General features: G+C 42.4%; 1 protein-coding gene across 2 annotated transcripts in view; it reads left to right on the top strand.

Moving 5' to 3' along the window:
- The window catches only part of LOC133664590 (zinc finger protein 431-like), a 404,655-nt gene extending 394,016 nt beyond the window's left edge, over positions 1-10,639 (top strand). Inside the window, exons 2-3 of one of the 2 annotated variants that reach the window (XM_062069340.1) lie at positions 6,474-6,656; positions 8,621-10,639. In XM_062069340.1, coding sequence (XP_061925324.1) covers positions 6,474-6,656; positions 8,621-9,939 — 1,502 coding nt within the window. In that variant the 3' untranslated portion in view covers positions 9,940-10,639. The remainder of the gene's footprint in view (positions 1-6,473; positions 6,657-8,620) is intronic. The other variant, XM_062069339.1, reaches the window with a different exon arrangement.
- The last annotated feature ends 7,365 nt before the right edge of the window (positions 10,640-18,004 follow it).

Consider the following 18,004-nt stretch of genomic DNA (forward strand, 5'->3'; position numbering starts at 1 on the left):
ATTCACTACATGTGCAAAGCACCTATCTGTGGTCTCAGTCCTGCCTCATTCACTGCATTTGTGATTTTTGGCATTATCACTTGTGACTGGGATATCTTTATCTTCCATTCCTCCACTGCTTGTGTCAGTACCTGCGCAAGGTGACTCTCGTAGAGGGGGCGTGTCTGCTCATCTGCCAGTTTGCTGTGATAAAGTGAGCGCTTATCGTCACATAGTTCCCCTGGACGTGTACCAGTCTGTCGTGAGCGCAACAGATGATGCTCTGGATAGTTCATCCGCAACTTTTTTCTTCTCCTGCTCATAAAGATCTGGCACAATCTTATCGCTGAAGTGGGTGCGCGATGGGATGTCGTAACGTGGCTCAAGCAGGTTCAGCATGTGTTTAAAAGCCTCGTTTTGCACAACGGAGTCTGCTCCTATAAACACACCGATTAAATGGCGCGGGGCGTTAAGCTCCTCCGTTACTCCGCTCGCCATGACCACGCTGTGTGTGGACTGAACGTGCATGCGAACAACCTTTTTGTTTTGTTTTATATATCAAACCGCGGATCACGTGTGTCCCTCCCCCCCCACACCCTCCTCCAGACACCCAGACACACGCCTCTTTTTTTCTCTCCGGCGTGTGACAGAGGAAGATTCAGAAGAAAGACACCGCAGCGCTTCTGTTTCTAGCCGATACTACATAAAAAATAACGTAAAATAACGCAGTAACGCATCATGTAGTAACGGTAACTGAGTTACTGAATATAAAAAAATAACGCGTTAGATTACTAGTTACCGCCGAAACTAACGGCGTTACAGTAACGCGTTACTTTGTAACGCGTTAGTCCCAACACTGGTTATAACTTCACCTTTATCTTTAGTTTTTAGACCAAATTGTGTCCGTTCTCTCTTCTCTGTCTACACACTGTGTCTGCTTGTAAGTGCTCTGTGTGTGTGCGCTGCCGAACCTGCTCCTCTGCTCGTAAACCAGCAATGACACGACGGGGGGGGGGGGGGGGGGGGGGGGGCCGGTACTTTTTAGAGGCGGTATAGTACCAAATATGATTCATTAGTATCGCGGTACTATACTAATACTGGTATACCGTACAACCCGAGGAATTCATTTATGTTATGCAGGAATTCTTATTTAGATGTTATTGGATCAGATCACTATTAATTTCAAGTAACACATGTGTTGTATTTATTTTTGTATACAGTTTATACTTTGGTTCTTTCTGGTTGTTTCCGTGCCGGGTAGGAGGAAATAGAACTAGAGAGCGGGAGACTTGTGAAGACAACAAAACTATTATGAACTCAACTGTAACTGGCCTTTAAGCCACAACCGTCATACAACATGATACATTACACATGCATGCATACAACATGATACATTACACATGCATGCATACAACATGATACATCACACATGCATGCTTACAACATGATACATCACACATGCATGCATACAACATGATACATCACACATGTATGCATACAACATGATATATCACACATGCATGAATACAACATGATACATCACACATGCATGCATACAACATGATACATCACACATGCATGCATACAACATGATACATCATACATGCATGCATACAACATGCTACATCACACGTGCATGCATACAACATGATGCATCACATGTGCATGCATACAACATGATACATCACACATGCATGCATGCAACATGATGCATCACACATGCATGCATACAACATGATACATCACACGTGCATGCATACAACATGATACATCACACATGCATGCATACAACATGATACATCACACATGCATGCATACAACATGATACATCACACATGCATGCATATAACATGATACATCACACATTTATGCATACAACATGATACATCACACATGCATGCATACGACATGATACATCACACATGCATGCATACGACATGATGCATCACACATGCATGCATACGACATGATGCATCACACATGCATGCATACGACATGATGCATCAGACATGCATGCATACAACATGATACATCACACATGCATGCATACGACATGATACATCACACATGCATGCATACGACATGATGCATCACACATGCATGCATACGACATGATGCATCACACATGCATGCATACGACATGATGCATCACACATGCATGCACACAACATCATACATCACACGTGCATGCATACAACATGATACATCACACATGCATGCATACGACATGATGCATCACACATGCATGCATACGACATGATGCATCACACATGCATGCATACGACATGATGCATCACACATGCATGCATACGACATGATGCATCACACATGCATGCACACAACATGATACATCACACGTGCATGCATACAACATGATACATCACACATGTATTCATACGACATGATACATCACACATGCATGCATACGACATGATGCATCACACATGCGCATCACACATGCATGCATACAACATGATACATCACACATGCATGCATACGACATGATGCATCACACATGCATGCATACAACATGATACATCACACGTGTATTCATACAACATGACGTATCACAATTTCCAGTTTCTCTATTCAACATGTTCGAAAAGGAGTAGGAAGAAGCAGAGCTTATTTAATCATACCCCTTTTCCTTTACATAGCAGTTGCTAAAACTTTTTTTCACTTCCTGTTCTCAAATTATTCGCAATTTACTCTGTAACTAATACATTTAAAAATAAATTAATAATAATGAGTGATTATTTAGAAAATGAATGGATGGATTAAATAAATTCAGAATGTTTATGATGGTTCTTCAACTTTGTACTTTGTAAGCACTTTAAGTTTGAAGAGTTTCTTCAAGTAGATTATATTAGTACATTGTTTGATTGCTTTGCTTAATCCATTCCATCATTTAATTCCACATACTGATGTACTGAAGGTCTTAAGTGTTGTATGTGCGTACAAATGCTTTAAATTACATTTTTCTCTACGTTTATATTTCTCCTAAGAGTATTTGCACAACAACAACAAATGACCTAGACTGAGTAGAACTAGAGTCATGGTGGAATAACTAAAGATGGTGGGGCTGAAATATCGTTCAAAAAGAAGAATGCGCCTGTTCTTGTGTAGGCAGGTGAACACTTTAAACACGCTTGTGTAAAAAAAAAAAAAAATATATATATATATATATTGGATACAATCATGTTCTGCTAAAATACATAAACTAATAGTTAATAGGTTTCTTAAAGGCCTACTGAAAGCCACTACTACCGACCACGCAGTCTGATAGTTTATATATCAATGATGAAATCTTAACATTGCAACACATGCCAATACGGCCGGGTTTACTTATAAAGTGCAATTTTAAATTTCCCGGGGAACTTCCGGTTCAAAACGCCTTTGGAGGATGACGTAGGCGCGTGACGTCGCGAGGTCCACGAAGGTGTTTGGACCCTTTTGGACACAGTACAAACAGCTCTGTTTTCTTCGACAAAATTCCACAGTATTCTGGACATCTGTGTTGGTGAATCTTTTGCAATTTGTTTAATGAACAATGGAGGCTGCAAAGAAGAACGTTGTAGGTGGGATCGGTGTATGCGGCTGGCTGTAGCAACACAAAAAGGAGGACTTTGTTGGATAGAAGACGCGCTAGCGGCGAACTCACCTTGACTTCCTACGTTTCCGGGCCGCCGACCACATCGTCGATCGCTGGAACGCAGGTGAGCACGGGTGTTGATGAGCGGAGGAGGGCTGGCTGGCGTAGGTGGAGCGCTAATGTTTTTATCATAGCTCTGACGAGGTCCCGTTGTTAAGTTAGCGTCGTTAGCAACAGCATTGCTAGGCTTCGACAGGCGTCGAATACACATTAACCGCGTATTTACATGTCCAGTGTTTGGTTCGGTGTCTCCTGATAGTAGTATTGTTGATCTTCTGTCTATCCTTCCAGTCAGGGATTTATTTATTTTGTTTCTATCTGCATTTGAGACAGATGCTATCATGTTAGCTCATGCTAAGAGTTTCGTCGATGTATTGTCGTGGAGATAAAAGTCACTGTGAATGTCCATTTCGCCTTCTCGACTCTCATTTTCAAGAGGATATAGTATCCGAGGTGGTTTAAAATACAAATCCGTGATCCACAATAGAAAAAGGAGAGAGTGTGGAATCCAATGAGCCAGCTTGTACCTAAGTTACGGTCAGAGCGAAAAAAGATATCTCTTGAACTGCATTCTAGTCCGTCACTCTAACGTTCCTCATCCTCAAATCTTTCATCCTCGCTCAAATTACTGGGGTAATCGTCACTTTCTCGCTCCTAATATCTCTCGCTCATTGTAAACAACAGGGAATTGTGAGCAGCACTACCGCTTGTGACGTCACGCTACTTCCGGTAGGGGCAAGGTTTTTTTTATCAGCGAGCAAAAGTTGCAAACTTTATCGTCGATTTTCTCTACTAAATCCTTTCAGCAAAAATATGGCAATATCGCGAAATGATCAAGTATGACACATAGAATGGATCTGCTATCCCCGTTTAAATAAAAAAAATTCATTTCAGTAGGCCTTTAACTAAACTGCCAACAAATTTAAAGTGCACATAAAAAACAGTTTCACCACTTTAGTCATAACTTCTCTATGACTTCTTCTGTTTGTTTGATGTTGTCATTACTGCCACAAGTGGTGGAAAAGTGTATTACAACTGAGTACCATACAGACCACAGCTGGGAAACATTTATTTTTTGGCACTCTATGCTTAAGAAAGGCTGCTTTAAACTAAGTATAATCATGTGCGGTCGGACATGAGCATTGGATTTTTTTTTAGGTGGTATTAAAAATGGCATAAATTAATACACAAATACATTATATTTGCGGATACCTGTGGAAACCCTTCTGCTGCCAGTCAACAAAAAGTTCCACCTCCTCTCTGTAGTGCTTCTCCTTGTCGTCATGGATGAGACCCACCACTTGTATGTCATCCACATACCTGATGATGTGGTTTGTGGTGTACTAAGCACAACAGTCATGGGTCATCAGGTGTAAAAAGTAGGGGGGGTGAGCACACAGCCCTGTGGAGAGTCTGTGCTCAGCATAATGGTGTCTGATCTGTTATTTCCTCCCCGTACAAATTATTAAAAAGTCCTGTATTTAGTTTTGCAGGGGTGTGTTCAGTCCTAGTGGGTCCATTTTGTTGATCAGGTGCTGAGAGATTATGATATTAAAGGCCGAGATGAAATCCACAAACAGCATCCAGTGTTTCCCACACATTCATTTATTTGTGGCGGCCCGCCACGAAAGAATTACGTCCGCCACAAATTTAAAAAAAATATATCTTTTTTTTTTTTTTGTCCTGTCCAGCTTCTCAGGCAAATCATATAGTTGATGTAGATGCCCATATAGGCTGTTCAGATTTACTTTACAAAAGAGAAGTGTACGATACTTCTCTTGTTGCCTTATTTGTATTTGACCACTACTGTTTTCTGTTTATTTGTTACTGACTGTGGCAGGACACCTCTGCCTCTGTTTCACTTTATGTTGCTGGTAAATAATATGGTTGTAGTAGTAGGCTAAAGTTAAATTATTTAGTATGCAATAATTAAAGGGGCAGAGATTTAAGAGACATTTTAGCTTTTATATTTTATGAGATATATTTTTTGTAAGAACCACAATTAATAAATATATTTCAGTGAATAACTTATTGTTCAAATCTGTATATAAATATGTACATAAAGTGTTGTAATTATATTGTAAAATGGATGGATGGATGGATGGATGGATGGACGTTTAAAACAAAACTGTTATTATTAATTAGTAAGTACACATTTTTTTAGCCTTTTTAGAGAAAATCATATCATTGTAGTAAATTATGCAAATTACTCGATGATGTCATGGTGACCATGCCCATAGCCACGCCCCCACCGCCACAGGTATCTTGGCAGTTTATGGGAAACACTGGCATCCGGACCATTGTGGTCATTTTTTTACCCCAGGTGTTCCAGGGACAGGTGTAGTGCGGTGGTTATGGCATCCCTTACCACCACCTCATGTGACCGTGGAGTGAATGAATGATGGGTTCTCACTTCTCTGTGAAGCGCTTTGAGTAAAAGCGCTGTATGAATCTAATCCATTATTATTATTATTATTATCCTTGGTGAAACGCTTTGATATGCAAAGTTAAGGGGGGTAGGATAGAGGCGATGTGACCTTTGACCAGCCTGTCAAAGCACTTAATGGTTATATTATAAATTAAGAACACCTAGATCAATGCTGGTTAGTTCTTAGAAGGACTTTTCAAATTGCCCCCCTCAAATTTCCAAGCCTGTTTTTTTTTACTCACTGTACCACTTTTGAAGTAATTTTAGAGGCTGAGACAAAAGGAAGTCTTTCCTGTGTTTTTATTGACTACACACATTTAAACACAACACACAAAACAACACATTGTGTTAACAGTATCAGTCAAAAACTGATTTGTAATCTATCTTAATCTTATTTACTTATATACCCAACAGACGTCCAGCAGCCCCCCCACATTAAAGAGGAAGAGGAGGAAGTGTGGATCACTCAGGAGGAAGAGTGTCTTCTAGGGCAGGAGGAGGATGATCTCACCAAGTTTCCACTGACTGTTGTCTCTGTGAAGACTGAAGAGCATGAAGACAAACCACCTGAGTCCTCACAGCTTCATCACAGTCCAAGTAAGCACAACATCCACATATCATTTTATTCTCAGGGCATTCAATCCATCACAACTGGACTGTTCACTTTGTCTTACAAAACCCAAAACCAGTGAAGTTGGCACGTTGTGTAAATCGTAAATAAAAACAGGATACAATGATTTGCAAATCCTTTTCAACGTTTATTCAATTGAATAGACCGCAAAGACAATATATTTAATGTTCAAACTGAGAAACTTATACAAAATAATCATTAACTTACAATTGAATGGCAGCAACACATTGCAAAAAAGTTGTCACAGCGGCATTTTTACCACTGTGTTACATGGCCTTTCCTTTTAACAACACTCAGTAAACGTTTGGGAACTGAGGAGACACATTTTTGAAGCTTTTCAGGTGGAATTCTTTCCCATTCTTGCTTGATGTACAGCTTAAGTTGTTCAACAGTCTCCGTTGTGGTATTTTACGCTTCATATTGCGCAACACATTTTCAATGGGAGACATGTCTGGACTACAGGCAGGCCAGTCTAGTACCCGCACTCTTTTACTATGATGGCATTGTCTTGCTAAAATAAACAGGGGCGTCCATGATAACGTTGCTTGGATGGCAACATATGTTGCTCCAAAACCTGTATGTACCTTTCAGCATTAATGGCGCCTTCACAGATGTGTAAGTTACCCATGTCTTGGGCACTAATACACCCCCATACCATCACAGATGCTGGCTTTTGAACTTTGCGCCTAGAACAATCCGGATGGTCCGGAGGACACAACGTCCACAGTTTCCGAAAACAATTTTGAAATGTGGACTCGACAGACCACAGAACACTTTTCCACTTTGCATCAGTCCATCTTAGATGAGCTCGGGCCCCAGAACTCAAGAACTTTAAACATGTCACGAGGGAGGCTCTGGATATTGAGTCCGAGTGGACCATGTTCTGTACATCTATTGTCGAGGCGGCTGATTGGAGCTGTGGCTGCAGGGTGGTTGGTGCCTGTCGTGGCGGTATTGCTAGAACCCGCTGGTGGACACCAGCAGTGAGGGATGCCGGCAAGCTGAAGAAAGCATCCTATCGGGTCCTTTTGGCTCATGGGACTCCAGAGGCAGCTGATAGGTACCGGCAGGCTAAGCGGTATGCGGCTTCAGCGGTCGCCGAGGCAAAAACTCGGACATGGGAGGAGTTCGGGGAAGCCATGGAAAATGACTTCCGGACGGCTTCCAAGCGATTCTGGATCACCATCCGCCGCCTCAGGGGGGGAAGCAGTGCACTGTCAACACCGTGTATGGTGAGGATGGTGTGCTGCTGACCTCTACTGAGACTGTTGTGGATCTGTGGAAGGGAATACTTCGAAGACCTCCTCAATCCCACCAACACTTCTTCCTATGAGGAAGCAGTGCCTGGGGAATCTATGGTGGGCTCTCCTATTTCTTTCTATTTCTGTAGTTAAAAAGCTCCTCGGTGGAAAGGCCCCGGGGGTGGATGTGAGCCGCTCGGAGTACCTTAAGGCTTTGGATGCTGTGGGGCTGTCTTGGTTGAAAAGACTCTGCAACATCGCGTGGACATCGGGGGAAGTACCTCTGGGGCGGTACCTCTGGATTGGCAGACCGGGGTGGTGGTTCCTCTCTTTAAGAAGGGGAACCGAAGGGTGTGTTCCAACTATTGTGGGATCCCACTCCTCAGCCTTCCCGGTAAGGTCTATTCAGGTGTACTGAAGAGGAGCCTCAGATTCAGGAGGAATAGTGTGGTTTTCGTCCTGGTCGTGGAACGGTAGACCAGCTCTTTATATGAATAAGGTGGATTGGACGTTGGCCTGGGAAGACATTCCCCTGAAGGTCTTCTTCATGTGTCAGCTGGAAGTACCCTGACTGCTGTGAGGGGAAACTGATGAGATTGTGAGATCATATGTTGGTGCAGGACAATGTCTCATGTGACTGAGCAAAGCTGGACTTTTCTAAAGAATGTTTGTTTTCTCCTGTCCCGCAGATGTCGAAGAAGAACATCTTCCTCATGAGCAGGAAGAGGAGCTACAGCCCCACCACATTAAAGAGGAAGAAGAGGTACCACATTCCCAACACATTAAAGAGGGAGGAGAGGAGCCACAGCCCCCCCACATTAAAGAGGAACACGAGACGCCACAGACCCGTAGTGTTAAACTGACCCTTCACATTAAAGGGCAAGTGGAGGACCCACTGATCTTACACATCAAAAATGAAGAGGACGACCCACTGACCCCACACTTTAAAAAGGAAGAGGAGGACCCACTGACCCCCTACTTTAAAGAGGAAGAGGAGGACCAAGAGCCACCGCACATTAAAGAGGAAGAGGAGGAACACCGCATCAGTCAGTCTAAATGGTTGGAGGAGTTTCCAGTGATTGGTGTCCCTGTGAAGAGTGAAGATGATGAGGTCAAAGGTGAAAGTGAGGAGAAGAGAGAGGCGGAGCCTCCAAGCAGCAGCTCAACACAACACATGACAACAGAAGCTGATGGAGACCACTGTGGAGGATCACAAGCAGACAAGCTCTTAGCTCCACTATCAGATAGTGAGGACACAACGTCACACTCTCCTGACACTGATGATGAAGACTCTAAAGATGATAAGACATGTCACACTGACAACACTCACGTCAAATGTTCTCACTGTGACAAAACCTTTAAATACCATTGTCATCTGAAAACACACACGAGAATACACACCGGAGAAAAACCTTTTATCTGTTCAATCTGTGGTAAAGGTTTTACACACAGTCAGAGTTTGAAAAAACACACAATGTCACACACTGGAGAAAAATCTTTTATATGTTTAATCTGTAGTAAAGGTTTTGTACTAAATCACAATTTGAAAGCACACATGAGAATACACACTGGTGAAAAAACTTTTTCCTGTTCAATCTGTGGTAAAGGTTTTACACAAAGTTCAAATATGGAAGAACACAGAAGAATACACACTGGAGAAAAACCTTTTTCCTGTTCAACCTGTGGTAAAGGTTTTACACAAAGTCAGTCTTTGAAAGTACACACAAGAACACACACTGGAGAAAAACCTTGTATCTGTTCAATCTGTGGTAAAGGTTTTACACAAAGTCAACATTTGAAAAAACACACTAGAACGCACACTGGTGAAAAATCACATTCCTGTTCAATCTGCAACAGAAGCTTTTGTGAACGATCAAACCTTGTAGCACACATGAGAACACACACAGGAGAGAAAGTGTTGGGTTGCAGTGTGTGTGGTGAAAGATTCTCTTCTAAGTACCAGTGTAAGAAACACAAGTGTGCTGGTGAGAACAGCAGCAGCAAATGAAACTGCAGGATTTGAAATAAACTGTCAAGACTTTCATTTTGACTTTCTAACAACATCGTGTACTTTTACTAAAAATGTAACAGAACAATTTGACAGTGCAATACATTTTTTTACATACAATAAATATTTTATGTGCATATATATTCATAATATAATTTTAGACTTATTCATAATAGTGTGTTATATAGGTGTTTGAAATATTGAAGTATTACATATTTTTATTTCTAATTGTTAATGATCCCATAGATTAGCATCTTTATATGATATACATATGTACTGGTTCACATCTGAAACATCTTCTGGAGCACTTCAGGAAGCATATTATTATTTACTTTACACATCATTTGAACAATTGTCTTTTATACAATTTTAAAATGTGTGACTTTATGAATAATTTGTTGCGTCTGTATAATCCATTTTATTAATGATCTTTATTACTCTCTTTTGTAATATGATGATTGCTTTGTGATTGTTTTATATGTATGTCCCCAGACCTTTATGCAATATAAAAGTGAGAGAAAATGGCTGAATTGTTTGTGGAAAGATGGTTTTGTTTTCAAAAACTTACATCTGTGGATTAAAAAAAACATCATTGTATTTTAAACATTTTTCACATTTTTTTTTACATTTTTAACATATCCAAAACAATATCAATATCAATCAAAGTTCGGATTGTCAGGCAAAAGCCAATATTGTACATCATCCCACAGAGATTTACTTTGCATACTTTCATACAATAAACTGTTTGTTTCCCTATCACAGAACGAACAAGTGTTGTCTTCAATTGCAAAACAACATCCTAAAAATTATTTGAAGTGGTCAGTCCGGGGCTTTTTTTCTTAGATTAACTCCTTTTTCGTTGGACAAATGGAAACTTTCAAGTTATGAGTATTTTTTTTTGTTCCAGAGAAAATACAGTAATGAACTAATAGTAAGGAATTAAAAACAGATGATAGACTGTAATTAAAATATTTTTAATGAAAAAAAATAAATATATATATATATTTTGAATGAGAGCCTTATTAATTTGTGTACCGGTAATTATTTTTATTTGCAGGTCGTATTTAACAATGAAATCTTCAAATAATAAAATACTTTTATCACTCAATAAGTGCATCAGTTTTTTGACAAAACCTCTCCATTATCCAGCAATTGATTTCTGGTAGCTGGTTACAAGTAATTAATACAGAATGCTTTACTTTAATAAATGTAATGTTTCCAGTGATAAACACAATTGGGAACTGACGTTGCCAAGAATCGAACCCACGTCTTGTAGAATAAAAGGTCAATGGACCTGTTCAAGGATTCAGTGGTCTCGTTCTCGCGAGACTCTCAATTGACGGGTCAAAGGTCGAGAGGGATAAACAAACCGAGAAAATGGCTTCCTTATTACAGAGTGGTGTTGATTTGGAAGCGAATGTTGACTTTTAATACTTTAATACAAGGAGTGTTGACTCCTTGAAAGCCCATTTGCGTCGTTGTGGATTCAAGGCATTCGGAAATAAAAAAGATCTTGCTGCCAGGACTTTTGCTGCGTGGGAAATGGGAGTCCAAGCCAAGAAAAGCGAACAAGAGGTGAAGGAGGAAAAGGCTGAGGACTACCAAAACACTTTGTTAGTAAAAGACACTGTTAACTTTTTGCCAGACCCTCTCTCTATTTCTGACTGTTGGGTAGGAGAAAAGAATGGCATGAAGCTCTGGCCGCCTACCATGTACTTTGATATAGGCATGTACCTTGGTGTTACACACATGTACTTTGATATAGGCATGTACCTTGGTGTTACACATGTTCTTTGATATAGGCATGTACCTTGGTGTTACACACATGTACTTTAATATAGGCATGTACCTTGGTGTTACACACATGTACTTTGATATAGGCATGTACCTCGGTGTTACACACATGTACTTTGATATAGGCATTTACCTCGGTGTTACACACAAGTACTTTGATATAAGCATGTACCTTGGTGTTACACACATGTACTTTGATATAGGCATGTACATCAGTGTTACACACAATTACTTTGATATTGGCATGTACCTTGGTGTTACACACATGTACTTTGATATAGATAGATAGATAGATAGATAGATAGATAGATAGATAGATAGATAGATAGATAGATAGATAGATAGATAGATAGATAGATAGATAGTACTTTATTGATTCCTTCAGGAGAGTTCCCTCAGGAAAATTTAAATTCCAGCAGCAGTGTACAGGATTGAGATCAAATTTAAAAAGTAAATAATGGGGGTATAATTGGAAACAAAATAGAAAAATATTACAATAAGAATAAAAATAAAAAGCAACAATGAGAATAAAAATATAACAGTAAAATAAGAATATAGCAAGAGGAACTAGGCAGTAGTGACCATGTTATGAAAAAGTATTGTATTGTTATTGTTTTGCATCCCCTGTCATCCAGACTGAGTCCAAAGGAAAAAACCTCATTTGCCATAGCACACATAAACATGTTACATATAATCACAACTCACAACAGAGGGTGGGGGGAGCTGGGGCCCTGGAGGCCGGCCTGCTGCTATAAAGCGCTACTCAGCCGTCCATCACCCCGAAGGGGAATGAAGCGGTGGTGAAGGCGTGGGGTGGGGGTGGGGAGTGTGTTTGTGTATATGCCCATTGCCTTTGGGTGTTCATAGGCCTGGGGTCGTTCTGCATGCTATGCAAGCAAAGTTCGACTTCCAGGTGTCGTTGAGGAGGGAGGGAGGTCAAAAGCGTCCATCTTTGAGATTCCTCAGGGGATGATTACAGAACAGCCTGTTCTTGTCCTCAAGGCCATTCGGGGGAGTCAAATTGTAGATAAGGATTTTTGTTTAATCTCGAGCAGGCATTACAATGGCTTGCCTGTTCTATTCGTCCATGCTGGCTGCTCTCATATCCAATTTTTCCTTTACAGCAAGCTTCTCCATGATGTGATCCACCTTGCGATTCAGTTCAGAAATCGCCCCAGACTGTGATCCCACAGCCCGACCCAATCAGTCCATTGCGACGAACAGCCTTTGGGCTCCTTGAGTGGCTGCCATCGTCTTACGAATTTTACGATACACCAGAGCAATGCCAAGCCCAATCAGCAGGTGCCCCGCGATCATGGTTCCAAATAGGTAGATGTCTTCCACGTCCTCGATGGAAAGGACTGAGAGGCACATGATTCTCCATTTGTCCCACGAATCTCTCACGTACCCCGCAGCAATGGTTCCATCAGGGCAGCCAGGCTCCCCAGAACCTCTTTTCCTTGTCAAAAAGATTTTGTCAATTGAGTCGAGAGTCCAGCTAATAATTCCATGTCTGATGTTTAGATTTGGAGGACAGCGCAAAGAAAGAGGCTTCAAAAAAAGTTTAGACAAGACAAGACAAAAGAGAGCAAGCAAGGAAAAGACGGGAGGAGAAAAAAATGCGACCGCCCTCACCAGAGGCAAGACAGAAAAAGGTTGATGCCTGTCGTGTCGGTAATCCTAGAACCTGTTGGTGGACACCGGCGGTGAGGGATGCCGTCAAACTGAAGAAAGAGTCCTATCGGGTTCTTTTGGCTCATAGGACTCCGTAGGCAGCGGACAGGTACCGGCAAGCCAGGCGGTATAAGGCTTCAGCGGTCGCGGAGGCAAAAACTCGGACATGGGAGGAGTTCGGGGCAGCCATGGAAAACGACTTCTGGACACCTTCGAAGCGATTCTGGACCACCATCCGCCGCCTCAAGAAGGGGAAGCAGTGCACTGTCAACACCGTGTATGGTGAGGATGGTGTTCTGCTGACCTTGACTGCGGATGTTGTGGATCTGTGGAGGGAATACTTCGAAGACCTCCTCAATCCCACCAACACGTCTTCTTATGAGGAAGCAGTGCCTGGGGAATCTGTGGTGGGCTCTCCTATTTCTGGGGCTGAGGTTGCTGAGGTAATTAAAAAGCTCCTCGTGGCAAGGCCCCGGGGGTGGATGAGATCTGCCCGGAGTTCCTTAAGGCTCTAGATGCTGTGGGGCTGTGTTGGTTGACAAGACTCTGCAGCATTGTGTGGACATCGGGGGCGGTACCTCTTGATTGGCAGACCGCGATGGTGGTTCCTCTCTTTAGTCATCTCCCGCCATCAGTGTGTGAATGTGTGTGTGAATGGGTGAATGTGGAAATAGTGTCAAAGCGCTTTGAGTTCCTTAAAAAGGTAGAAAAACGCTACACAAGTATAACCATTTACCATTTAAGAAGGGGAACCGGAGGGTGTGTTCCAACTATCGTGGGATCACACTCCTCAGCCTTCCCGGTAAGGTCTATTCAGGTGTACTGGAGAGGAGGCTACGCCGGATAGTCGAACCTCGGATTCAGGAGGAACAGTGTGGTTTTCGTCCTGGTCGTGGAACTGTGGACCAGCTCTATACAATCGGCAGGGTCCTTGAGGGTGCATGGGAGTTTGCCCAACCAGTCTACATGTGTTTTGTGGACTTGGAGAAGGCATTCGACCGTGTCCCTCGGGAAGTCCTGTGGGGAGTGCTCAGAGAGTATGGGGTATCGGACTGTCTGATTGTGGCGGTCCGCTCCCTGTACGATCAGTGTCAGAGCCTGGTCCGCATTGCTGGCAGTAAGTTGGACACGTTTCCAGTGAGGGTTGGACTCCGCCAAGGCTGCTCTTTGTCACCGATTCTGTTTAAAACTTTTATGGACAGCATTTCTTGGCGCAGTCAGGGCGTTGAGGGTATCTGGTTTGGTGGCTGCAGGATTAGGTTTCTGCTATTTGCAGATGGTGTGGTCCTGATGGCTTCATCTGGCCAGGATCTTCAGCTCTCACTGGATCGGTTCGCAGCCGAGTGTGAAGCGACTGGGATGAGAATCAGCACCTCCAAGTCAGAGTCCATGGTTCTCGCCCGGAAAAGTGTGGAGTGCCATCTCCGGGTTGGGGAAGAGACCCTGCCCCAAGTGGAGTAGTTCAAATACCTCGGAGTCTTGTTCACGAGTGGGGGAAGAGTGGATCGTGAGATCGACAGGCGGATCGGTGCGGCGTCTTCAGTAATGCGGACGCTGTATCGATCTGTTGTGGTGAAGAAGGAGCTGAGCCGGAAGGCAAAGCTCTCAATTTACTGGTCGATCTACGTTCCCATCCTCACCTATGGTCATGAGCTTTGGCTTATGACTGAAAGGACAAGATCACGGGTACAAGCGGCCAAAACGAGTTTCCTCTGCCGGGTGGCTGGGCTCTCCCTTAGAGATAGGGTGAGAAGCTCTGTCATCCGGGAGGAGCTCAAAGTAAAGCCGCTGCTCCTCCACATGGAGAGGAGCCAGATGAGGTGGTTCGGGCATCTGGTCAGGATGCCACCCGAACGCCTCCCTAGGGAGGTGTTTAGGGCACGTCCGACCGGTAGGAGGCCACGGGGAAGACCCAGGACACACTGAGAAGACTATGTCTCCCGGTTGGCCTGGGAACGCCTCGGGATCCCCCGGGAAAAGCTGGACGAAGTGGCTGAGGAGAGGGAAGTCTGTGCTTCCCTGCTTAGGCTGCTGCCCCTGCGACCCGACCTCGGATAAGCGGAAGAAGATGGATGGATAGATATATTTTATTTATTTATGTATTTCTCTCTGATCTAAATACATTTACAGTGATAGTTTTTCACTGTTAATAAGCAAACATGTATGTGCTTTCTGCTTTTGTTTCATAGTGCAATGTTGGTTCCTGTAAAATTTGGTGAAGACCAAAGATATGTCAAAATTGATGAAACTGAAGAAGTCTGTAAGGATTTTAGCACATTTCATCACAGGGGTGAGTTACATGACTTTAGTAGTTGAGTGCGGTACAATCTTGAAATAGTCATTAATTTGTTAACTAAAAGTGGGCTTTATTTTGTTCAAACATGGCAGTTAAAGCACACATATAGAGTATTGGCGACACTTTCCCTTGCTCAAGTTACTTCGTTAACCACCTGCTGCATATTACCATCTTATCTCATCACACGTGGAGTTCCTTCTGCCTTTATCCCTGCCCAGTGTACATGTCAAAGGTCACACAAGCCCACCAAATAGCTGTCTAAGGATTTTCAGATAACACGATGCCATTGTAGTTGGTTCAGAAAGGCTGAATTGAATCGAGGCATTCACTACTCCAAATGTTTTTTTAATACAGAAGACATGCAAAATCATAATTCATAATCTCAACAATTTTCAGTCATACAAAAGCTAAGTCTTCCACTTGAGACTCAGCTTTGCTTGACCGATGGGACGGGGACACAAGTGGAGGCTGATGTGTTTGAGGACCTGTTAAAAAAGGGCAACCTTACTATAAATGTGTCTGCAGAAAGGTCAACAGGTGAGTTTAGGCCATGATAGACACTGATTGCTGTTGAAATAATCCTAACATATTTTTTATTTATCTTTCAGTTGAACTTGGTATAGTACCAGAGTCGAGATATTCCAACCAGTGAACCATCAGACACAGCTTCATCATATTTGGCCTCTGATTTGCGTACCACAGAAAGGAACAACGGGGTGCAACAAAGTGACGCTTTACAGATCGCTCCCAAAAAGGTATGCCTTTAAAATTGTTGAAACGTATCGGTGAAAAAGTTTCCTCATTGCATCGGTTAAAATACAAACCCCGTTTCCATATGAGTTGGGAAATTGTGCTAGATGTAAATATAAACGGAATACAATGATTTGCAAATCATTTTCAACCCATATTCAGTTGAATGCACTACAAAGACAAGATATTTGATGTTCAAACTCATAAACTTTATTTATTTTTTGCAAATAATAATTAACTGAGAATTTCATGGCTGCAACACGTGCCAAAGTAGTTGGGAAAGGGCATGTTCACCACTGTGTTACATGGCCTTTCCTTTTAACAACACTCAGTAAACGTTTGGGAACTGAGGAGACACATTTTTGAAGCTTCTCAGGTGGAATTCTTTCCCATTCTTGCTTGATGTACAGCTTAAGTTGTTCAACAGTCCGGGGGTCTCCGTTGTGCTATTTTAGGCTTCATAATGCGCCACACATTTTCAATGGGAGACAGGTCTGGACTACAGGCAGGCCAGTCTAGTACCCGCACTCTTTTACTATGAAGCCACGTTGATGTAACACGTGGCTTGGCATTGTCTTGCTGAAATAAGCAGGGGCGTCCATGGTATTGTTGCTTGAATGGCAACATATGTTGCTCCAAAACCTGTATGTACCTTTCAGCATTAATGGCGCCTTCACAGATGTGTAAGTTACCCATGTCTTGGGAACTAATACCACCCCATACCATCACAGATGCTGGCTTTTCAACTTTGCGCCTATAACAATCCGGAAGGTTCTTTTCCTCTTTGGTCCGGAGGACACGACGTCCACAGTTTCCAAAAACAATTTGATATGTGGACTCGTCAGACCACAGAACACTTTTCCACTTTGCATCAGTCCATTTTAGATGAGCTCAGGCCCAGCGAAGCCGACTGCGTTTCTGGGTGTTGTTGATAAACGGTTTTTGCCTTGCATAGGAGAGTTTTAACTTGCACTTACAGATGTAGCAACAAACTGTAGTTAATGACAGTGGGTTTCTGAAGTGTTCCTGAGCCCATGTGGTGATATCCTTTACACAATGATGTCGCTTGTTGATGCAGTACAGCTGAGGGATGGAAGGTCACGGGCTTAGCTGCTTACGTGCAGTGATTTCTCCAGATTCTCTGAACCCTTTGATGATATTACGGACCGTAGATGTTGAAATCCCTAAATTCCTTGCAATAGCTGGTTGAGAAAGGTTTTTCTTAAACTGTTCAACAATTTGCTCACGCATTTGTTGACAAAGTGGTGACCCTCGCCTTATCCTTGTTTGTGAATGACTGAGCATTTCATGGAATCTACTTTTATACCCAATCATGGCACCCACCTGTTCCCAATTTGCCTGTTCACCTGTGGGATGTTCCAAATAAGTGTTTGATGAGCATTCCTCAACTTTATCAGTATTTATTGCCACCTTTCCCAACTTCTTTGTCACGTGTTGCTGGCATCAAATTCTAAAGTAAATGATTATTTGCAAAAAAAAAAATGTTTATGAGTTTGAACATCAAATATGTTGTCTTTGTAGCATATTCAA

This window comes from Entelurus aequoreus, linkage group LG14, assembly GCF_033978785.1.
Source record: "Entelurus aequoreus isolate RoL-2023_Sb linkage group LG14, RoL_Eaeq_v1.1, whole genome shotgun sequence".
Taxonomy (NCBI): domain Eukaryota; kingdom Metazoa; phylum Chordata; class Actinopteri; order Syngnathiformes; family Syngnathidae; genus Entelurus; species Entelurus aequoreus.